General features: G+C 37.1%; 1 protein-coding gene across 1 annotated transcript; it reads right to left on the bottom strand.

Annotated features, from left to right (window-relative positions):
- Nucleotides 1-513: 513 nt before the first annotated feature.
- Nucleotides 514-9320, bottom strand: LOC149171381 (adenosine kinase 2-like). Its single transcript, XM_089424063.1, has 13 exons — nt 9097-9320; nt 8960-9013; nt 5015-5061; nt 4846-4877; nt 4633-4734; nt 4435-4502; nt 4173-4249; nt 3976-4073; nt 3790-3860; nt 3525-3591; nt 3317-3439; nt 946-1006; nt 514-849 (listed from the first exon to the last, which is right to left on the bottom strand). Exons 1-13 carry the CDS (start codon nt 9177-9179, stop codon nt 707-709), a joined length of 1026 nt encoding a protein of 341 aa, XP_089280189.1. The 5' UTR covers nt 9180-9320; the 3' UTR covers nt 514-706.
- Nucleotides 9321-9585: the final 265 nt, after the last annotated feature.

Genomic DNA, 9585 nt, shown 5'->3' with positions numbered 1-9585 from the left:
TGTTGAAGGAAGGCTGAAGTGCTTGGAGTTGGGCTCACCTACAGTCAACTAACCAAAACAAAGTTGAAGAAGCTTCTTCTCGACATTTCTTGCAAGGCTGCAGCGCTTAGAGTTGGGCTCACCTACAGACCCAACAATGCTTCCGTCCAGCAAACAGACCAGCCATCCTATTGATTTGGATATTTCTCTGTCTACCCAACTTTCAAGTTCTATTAGTCAGTTCTGTTATATTGCTTGGATTTTTAGTTTTCCTAGTCTCCTCTGTCTCTATATTTTTTGTTAGTTGCCCCTGGTTATGAGCTTGCAAGGCTATTTCTGTCACAATAATGTCAAACTCAATTCAAGACTGCATTTTCAGCTGGTTTTTCCACTTGTGGGACAGCTCTCATATGGTTTTGGCAGGCCAGAGACAAAAAACCTCTTAACATTTTGTACTCTATCTAATTAAAGAATAGAATTTTGACTTCAAAAAAAATGATTCTTAACAATTACATAAACAATAAAAAACAATAATAACAAAAGAATATTAGAATATCATATAAAAATTGGAGAAATTTTTCTGAGACATTACGAAAATATAAAAATTACTCATATATGTTCCCCTAAAAATGAGGAAACATTGGTGCTCTGTTTGGAAGTCCCTGCCCAATGTGGAGCAGGAACAACAAAATTGAAATATGCATTGGTATAAAAAGGTCACATAAGCCTACAGAAGACTTGGCTTCTCAGGAAATGTGCAACCAGATCGTTGTATGATAACATTTGCCGCATAATTTCCACCTTTGACACATTCCTCAATAGTTTTACCTAGCACCAATTGAGCTAAAAAGCCTCCTACAAATGCATCTCCTGCCAAAACAACAAAGGGAAGAGAATTCAGTATTTGCTTGTCTACACCTATGTTTTGTAAACATTTAAGCATTAGACAAAAGAAAATATCCAAACCTGCTCCATTTGTATCAACAATATTTTCCTTCGGAATCAAAATCACTGGAAACAACGTAACCTGAAATGATAACAAATATGATGATCTCAGCATTTTAAAAAAACAAGAGGACACTCAGATAACGAGAACCATTTGTTTCTTGAAAGATAAGAAAATCACTTGATGCAAAATTTGTCTACTCGATAATTCTCATTAAAAGTGCCATGTGATGAAACTAAACATTAGCAAATTAACAGCTAATACGCTCATGACAGACCAGCGGAGATATGTGGCAATTTAATTTTTAAACACCAGAAAGTCCCTTGGCAAATTACATGTGCATAGCTTCCTCCCTATCACGACTTGTGCCTCTCCTAATAAAAATCAATTATAACAAAATATGATACAAGAAGCGAAACAAGAGATTGGTATAAATTATGGTAAGAAATAAATTCCTTACAATAATGATAAGAAAGAGTAGTGAGATATAAGATATACATGAAGCCAAATAGTAAGATATAAATTCCTTACAATGATAAAAAAAGTGCACATCATTGGCACAATGGAACAGCAGAGAGAAGAAAGTGCAGAAGACTGTTCTATGATTTACCAATAGGCAATGACAATTTTTATCACTCCTAATAAAAGACAATAAACTCAAACAAAATACATGAAACAAAACAGAAGCGACTGGTACATGAGAATAATAGAGTACAATTTTAATATTGGTAAGATATAAATTACTTCCAATTATAAGAAAGAGTACATTCTTGGATATGATAGAACAGCAAAGAAAAAACAGACGAAGAATGGTACATTCGTAGCAAAACAAAAATCCCTCACAAGGAGAAGAAAAAGTACATTATGTAATGTGCATAACATCCTCTGTATCACAACTTGTATCACTCCTAATAAAAAACAATACAACCAAAATTACATGCATGAAACAAAACAAAAGGGACTGGTAATACGAGTAAGATACAAATTCCTTCCAAGGAGAAGACAGAATACATTCTTGCCATGATAGAACACAGCAGACAAAAGAAACAGAAGAAGATCGGTTAAAGAGAAGTACTTACAAGGAGAAGAAATAGTGAATAACCAATATGATTCCAAGAGTGAATAAGCACTCATTTCTGCTGTAGAGCACATTTTCTTTTTTATTATTTGAATAGATATACAGGGAAAATATGAAAAACCAGAGCTCAATACATATATAAATAATCTGACTAATGACAGATCGCATGGTGAAACGTTTGCAGAGGCATCTCAAAATCAGCATTCAAGTGCAAATTTATTTTCAGCTTTAAACTAATATAATTTGAGTATACTAACAAACTTGGGTTAACCGTTCTACTCAATTCTCCGTTACCAACAAACCCAAAATTCTCACAGTACGGTTCTAAGGTCATCTGCTAAGGGTTCCTTTAAGGTTGGAGATTTATAGTGGAGCCCAACAAAATCCTGGCAGGCATCTATCACCTTCCGTCATGAATCGAGATGATGTTTCTGAGCTCTCTTATCATCCACAATCAGAATGTAAAGATAAAGGTGATGGCCATGCCATGTCACAGACCATACTCTACATAGAGTTTGTCACAAATGTTGACTGCCATGGGCTTGCACAATTTTTACCAAGTAAGAACTCCAGACATCAACAACCTGCTCAGATACTTCAACTCATGACAGGTCACATGATGAAATATTTGCAGAGGCATCTGAGTCAACACTGCTCAAAATCACCGTTCTAGTGCAAATTTATTTTCAGCTTTAAAGTAGTACAATTTAGGTATGCTCACAAACTGGGGTTAACCTTTCTACTCATTTCTCCATTACCAACAACCCTAAAATTCTCACATTACGGTTCAAATAAGGTCATCATCTGCCAAGGGTTCCTTTAACAATAGAGATTTATAGTAGACTCGAGTCCAACAAAGTCCTGGCAGACTATCTATCACCTTCTGTCATGAATCGAGATGATGTTTCTGAGCTCTCTTATCATCCAGAATCAGTTTGTAAAGATAATGGTGATGGCCATACCATGTCACAGACCATAATCTACATATTGTTTGTCACCAATGTTAACTCTCATGGAGTTGCACAATTTTTACCAAGTAATAACTCCAGAGTCCAGACATCAACAATCTCCTAAGAACTAGATTGAACGAACTCATCCTTAATCGTAAGGGAAGGAAATCTAGAACCATAGACCAGAATGCATTTGCTTGAAAATATAAGGAATGTTGCAAGAACCAACACTTCCCAAGCACCAACACTTCATTATCAACACCACTGAAACTTTTAGCCTCTTCCAGTACAATATTCAAGAAAAATCTTCTCTTAATCTCAATGTCAGCTATAAATAAAAGACAAAAGATCGAAAATAATTACCTTTCCATCTTCTGCAACGACTATTGGATCTGCACCCTGTGTAATAACAGCTATCCTCTTGTGGGTTCCAGTTGCCTTTGGCAGTGCTGACATCTTTAGGGCTATTTCTTCAACATTGTCAGTCTAGAAAATGCAAAAGATTTAGTAAACATCTACTCCATGCAAGTTCAGAAGTATATTGGTCAGAAATTAGGATCACATAATTTACCTCCCACCCTTGTGCCTTTGCAAAAGTCCTCGCTTCAGTCTCATTTCCAAAAACATAATCCATATACCTGAGGTAAAATTGCCAGATATCATGAAACATTTCAAACAGTATAATAAATATAAGTTATAACAGAGGGAATTCAGATATCATAGAAGAAAGAAGCCAAATCAACTTGGTATGAAAATAGAAATGTTTTAAGTTCTATCTGCGTAATCATCTGCTATCTAGATATCAGACAAAAACAATGCAAGGAAGTAGGTCTTACGGAAAAACTTTCATCAATGCCTCGGTAAAAAATTCACAGATAAAGGGAGCTGCAAGATTCATCATAAATATCTGCACGACATGAGATACAAGACCATTTGGCATGGACATTGTTAGTTTGCCAAATAACCAATAACAAAATAACCTCTCTGCTTCCAGATACCAAAGTGATTACAATACACCTTACCTTCCCTTTCTGAGCTGCATGTTCAGCCACAAGTTGAATCGACTCAGGCGAGACTGTAAGGAAAAAGCCAGCAATATAAAAGAACTTGGCCTTCTCAACTGTACAACAAACAATAATTTCCTTTTAAACTTAGAGCTAAGTAAAGCCTAAGCATTGAGAAAATAACTTAAAAGAGAGCAAAAATTTCAGTACATTACCTAAAGCCCAGTTTTCCGGTGATTTCAAGTGTTCTGATTTATAGCAATTTGCTGCTGACAAATTTGCAACCAGTGACCTGAACATTACAAGGTTAATATTTAAACGAGTCAAGAGAGAAAAACCTGACGAGAACAGCTGGCAATGAAGCGAATATTATGTGCATAGGTCAAGAAACTCAGGTATCTGGGGTGTCAGTGACAAAAGAACTAGTACACTGTACAATACAATAACACACTGCTAAGAGACATTTTCAGTGCTCACCTTTCACCCCCAACAACAAGAACACCACATGTACCAGTTGGTTTTGTTTCATCCTCATAATAATGCACCTGTATGAAACACAAAATACAGTTTCTCATATCAGTGGTTCTTCAGGGAAACAGAGTACTCTTGCAAATATTGGCCAAATGAAAATATAAAGCAATGGAAACGAACTATACTGAAGATAATGGAAGTTACATTGACTCCAGCGGCTTTTGAATTTTTCTTCATCTCTGCCCCAAACTTGTCCTTGCCAATGCACCCAATGTAGCTTGTTGCACCGGGAACTTGGAGGATCCACTATAAAATATAATCCACAGAAAATAACCTGATCAGACGTGAAGAGAACTAATAGCATTTGAATTAAATGATAGAAACAGGTCAATTTCAAGTAAAGAAATAAATGTTTACCTGTGCAACCTTGATAGAGTTCTGTGTGGCCCCTGCATTTCATAGAATGATAGCAAACCAGAAAAGAGGTATTAGTCACTCCGAAAGAAACACTAGTATTTCAAACCTACCGAAATCCATATGGCATAATATCATTATTAATATGCAACAATTTGATCAGATACCACACCTCCTGCGATGTACTCAACATTTTCTTTATCAGCAAGCTCTTGATACCTGATTCAATCACAAACAGAGCAAATAAACTTTTAAGAAACATTATGTATTTCTACAACAATTCAAGAGAAAAACCACTATATAAACTCAACAAAAAAACTCAAAGACAAGAACTTAATGCCAGGTAGACTATATGCATACACCCATACATACATTATAGCATGCTACAGATGAGATGGATTGTGGCATGAGGAATGATAATACAAACATCGTCATAAGAAAGGGAAAATATGTTTGCCTACAGTTTGGTATAATGATTTGTATTGAGGATAAAGATCCGATAAAGTTCAAAAATGACATAAACACAAATGAGGAACAGTGACTCACATCAAAGGAAATAGGTGGATTACAGAAAATAATTGCCTTGAAAGATAATTTTATTGTCCGACAAATCACCACCAAAAGTAGGTCAATGAGACTCTAGACTCTAGACTTTAGACTATGTTACTACAGTTATTCATTAGTACTATGCTTATTTTTGGACTCTTGGACTCTAGAGTCAATTTAGAGCCTCTTTGTTGATGTATTTTGGTTCAAAGATGTATTTCATTGGGTGTTATATGCACTCTCACTCGCTATTTTTGTTAGAAATCTGATAAATATGAATTCTGAATGGGATCTAAAATTCTACTTTCTCAATATGAAGTCCAACGAGGTTGGATCCTCTCAAACATCTTAAAACAATTGATGCTGATATTAAAAATTTAAGTAAAAGGATAGAAAAGGAAAGATAAAGAGAATGTAAACTTTTACTTTCAGAATTTAATATTACTTTTACTCTCAGTTTAATATTACCATTAATTACTAAGGTCAAGTTTTGTAGGGCATGGTTTTTAGCCGTGTCATACAACATTGTACTGAACTGGCTAGTTCTCCATGAAACCAATTAGTTAAGCGCTTTAAGGCCAATTTCATATCGAACCGGTTCTAGTCCGGTTATGATAACATTGAACATGGGAGGGAGTGTGGAGAGAGTAGTGGGGAGCATGGTGGAACATGGTGGAGGATGACAGAGTATTGAACTCCCAACAAAGGTATGCCCTAGAATTAAACCTACACAAGGGCCCCCACTTTTTTTTTAAAAGGCCTTCTTCATTTTCAAGGAAGGAGAATCACAAGAGCATGGGAGTAGTGAGGCAACAGCACGCAGGGACGAGCATGGGAGAATCATGGGGAAAGTATAGGGAGATTTAAACCTACACAAGGACCCCCACTTTTTTTAAATGCTTTCTTCCTCATTTTCAGGGATGGAGAATTGCAAGAGCATGGAGGTAGCGTGACAAGAGAACACAGGGGGGAGTGTGGGGAGAGTGAAAAGAAGCATTTTGGAGCACGGAAGGGACTGTGGAACTCCCAACTGAGGTAGGGAGAATCATAGGAGACCTGGGATCATTTTCCCTAGGCATTCTTGTGCAGAGCACAATTATGGACAAGGAGCGTCCCCTAGTAGGACACTCCCAATATGAGTAAGAAAATATATAAAATCTAAGAACAAAGCCACAAGAAGCTAAGAAACTAGCCTAGACAAAAAAAAATGACAGACATAGAATAAAATGAGTACATAAGTGAAATCTCCATCTCACTAAGTACCTAGAAAGATAAGTGTAAAAACAAGGCACCCTAAGTAAATAAATAAGACAGGCTAGCATGGATCCATTTTAACCCTAGATCTATGAAGCACTGAGAGGGATCAAATCCCTTGAGGTGCAAACCTTGAATTTTTGTATTATTGAAAGGTTTGCACATTGAGAAATTTGATTCCCCCTTAAAGGTCAATAGATCCAGGGTTGAGATGGATCTATGCAAGTGTAGAGGCAGCTTGCAACTCAGAGACAGCAGAAAACTTAGCAAATAAACAACAAGGAAAATATACTAAATTTCACCCCAAAAAAATCCATTTTCCCAAGTCAAACTCTTCATGTCTAAAAAGCTCGCCAAATACTCGCATGGGAAACCCATTGACTCAGGCCAGTTTTAGTGTGGCCCTGTTGATTCAGCCTGGTCTTCACATGGACCAGGTACGACTTGAGAGTCCAAATTATACCCAGAAAAGTACTGCTATGAAAAAGTGTTCAAAATTATACAAAATAGAATAAGGATTCAAAAATCTCCTTAATTGCTAGCAATAATAATCAATCTAATATGATGACTGTCAGACCTGACTTTCATGAAAATAGGTAGCAGTGGTCAAACAGTAAAACCTATGTTACATGTAAGATCTCAATAGCAAGCCATATACAAGTACTTGAAGACTAAAATTACCGAACTGGTCAGGAGCACCAACATCTAGAGCAAAGTAGGTGACACGAGATTGTCCAAAATGATTGGCAGAATGGGCAATAACCACCAAAGAACGAACACTTCAAGCATGGGTAGATAACCAGGACATTGGTCCATTGATGAGATCAAGGGAGTGTTAAGCAGAATCCACCGGGGCTGCATTTTTGCCTGGATCTGCCCCCACCAAACTGTATCAGTTTCAAAGGAGTAAAACCCAATGCAAAGGAGTAAGGCCCAGGCTATTTTGGTAGAATAGCAACCTCTTGGACTGGGCAACCCCTTTTGGGGTATGTTTCTCAAATCACTTGTAGAAAACACATTCCAAGATGATGGTGTAAAATCAAGATCACTCAAAAACTCGGGGAATGGTACCTGATGGGATCAAGGGAGTGTTACGCTGTCAACCAGCGTTATATTTTCAACCAGATCTGCAACACCCAAATAGTATTAGTTTCAAAGAGATGAAGCCAACTGCAAGCCCTGCACAATTTTGGCAGAATAGCTACCTCACGGACCTGGCCCGTAGCACCTTGGCAGAAGGAAGTCTGCTCTAAACAGGGCAGCAACCTTTGGGAATTGTTTCTTAAAGCACTTCCAAAAAAACTATCCTGGATGAGGGTGTAAAATCAAAGTACTAAGAGAGTAGAGGAATAATAGTCACATCAAACAGCAGTACAAAGGGCCTATTAAAACGAAGTGGTCAACCAGCAACTGCGATCTATCATGATGCCAGAAGTATATAAACAAATTCCTAAAACCTTGAACTGTATTGGGAAGATATGTAGATCACCAGATAATGCAAACATATTTTAACAATCTAAATACTGAAATGGGCAGATGGATAAATCCCTAACTCTGCAGCTCGAGGTGTGTGACCAATGAGGCACTAGCTAGGATGAACAACGCACTCAAAAAATGACCTTCAGTGACCCAGGACTTACAGCTCTGCCGCATTGACACAGAACCAGAGTTTATGATATTAACACGATTTCTCACACTTCGGGAAGACTTGGTTAATAGCAGGACGCACGCCACCTCTCAATTCGCGTGGAACCAGTGATTATCATATTAACGCAACCTCTCACATACGGCCGCAGCCAGAGTAAAACCAACAATTTTTAGTAATCTTCCTTCATGTAAGAAATCCTGAGAACACAAATTTATTGGCATCCATGCAGATAGATACATCCTAGACCTACCGCATTCAGCAGATCAATTGACGCTAATAAATTGGTCAGAGACATAATCGCGTGGCAACAGGACAATAGAGCAATTAAATCTAAGGGAAAATCTAACTCCCGTCAACACTAACTTACAAACAAGTTAGTTATAGCTGGATCCAATGACTATTGGCGATGTTTCCCTACAGTTGGTCACGATTTCAAGTCCCATGGAATGATTTAAAGCCGAAAGATGAGAGATCCATCGAATGTCTTACAAAGTCCGAAGCAAATGCCAAACTCATGCATTCCTCAACTAACCAAAAAACAGTTCGATCCAACATCTATCGATCGAGGTCACATGTTCAAATACCCTTAAATGTTCACTCAGGTCAACAAAAAAAAATCTTGAGAGAACACAGATCCAGCTAAAAACTAACAGCAAACTAAGAACGTACATTGGAACGTGATGTGGCTCTGCCAATATCGCGTTGTTGAGCTTCACATCATATCTGGAACAAAACCAATTAAAACATATTAGTATGAGAATCTAAAACCCTAAAACCCAGAAGTTTTCAAGTCACAAAACGCTCACTTTTTCAAAAACTCCTCGTCTACAACAGCAGAGATGTCCAACAGGGGGTTGCCCATGCCGAAGAGCACACCTTCCGTAGCCATTTCCTGCCTCTTGGTAGAATCGACTCCTATGTTTCTTTTAAGAATCGATCGCGAGACGCCTGCCTGCTATGAAGAATTTGACGTGCTGCAACTACTCCCCTACCTTCACTACTTATAACAAAAACTAGTGCTGTCCAATTATTATTTAAAAAATAATAGATATCGTAATTTGGTAAATTTATTTTATTTTTAAGTTCCGAATTATTGGTATTTTTTACTCGCATGAAATGACTCGATCACATTTTATTATTGTTATCATTTTTATGGTGCATGTAGGTAAGAGTTTACCATATTTATTTTATTATTGTTATTATGTTGGGAAAGTTGTGAAAATTCTCCAATATTTAAAATTAATAATTTAATTTTAAATACATATCGAGAATAGATTTATTTTTTTTCAATAAAA

Source organism: Pinus tabuliformis, chromosome 4_2 (assembly GCF_031772625.1).
Source record: "Pinus tabuliformis cultivar Carrire ecotype Pingquan chromosome 4_2, CPIR1, whole genome shotgun sequence".
Taxonomy (NCBI): domain Eukaryota; kingdom Viridiplantae; phylum Streptophyta; class Pinopsida; order Pinales; family Pinaceae; genus Pinus; species Pinus tabuliformis.
Note: the sequence above shows the minus strand (reverse complement) of the source record. Positions and strands in the feature narration are given on the sequence as shown.

What these genes read in the sequence shown, in the direction of transcription:
- LOC149171381 (XM_089424063.1), bottom strand. Translation starts at nt 9,179, where the DNA reads ATGGCTACGGAAGGTGTGCTCTTCGGCATGGGCAACCCCCTGTTGGAC. An exon ending in GACGAGGAGTTTTTGAAAAA is followed by an intron (nt 9,014 to 9,096) that starts GTGAGCGTTTTG and finishes GTTTTGTTCCAG; the next exon opens with ATATGATGTGAAGCTCAACA. An exon ending in ATGCAGCTCAGAAAGGGAAG is followed by an intron (nt 3,861 to 3,975) that starts GTAAGGTGTATT and finishes CATGTCGTGCAG; the next exon opens with ATATTTATGATGAATCTTGC.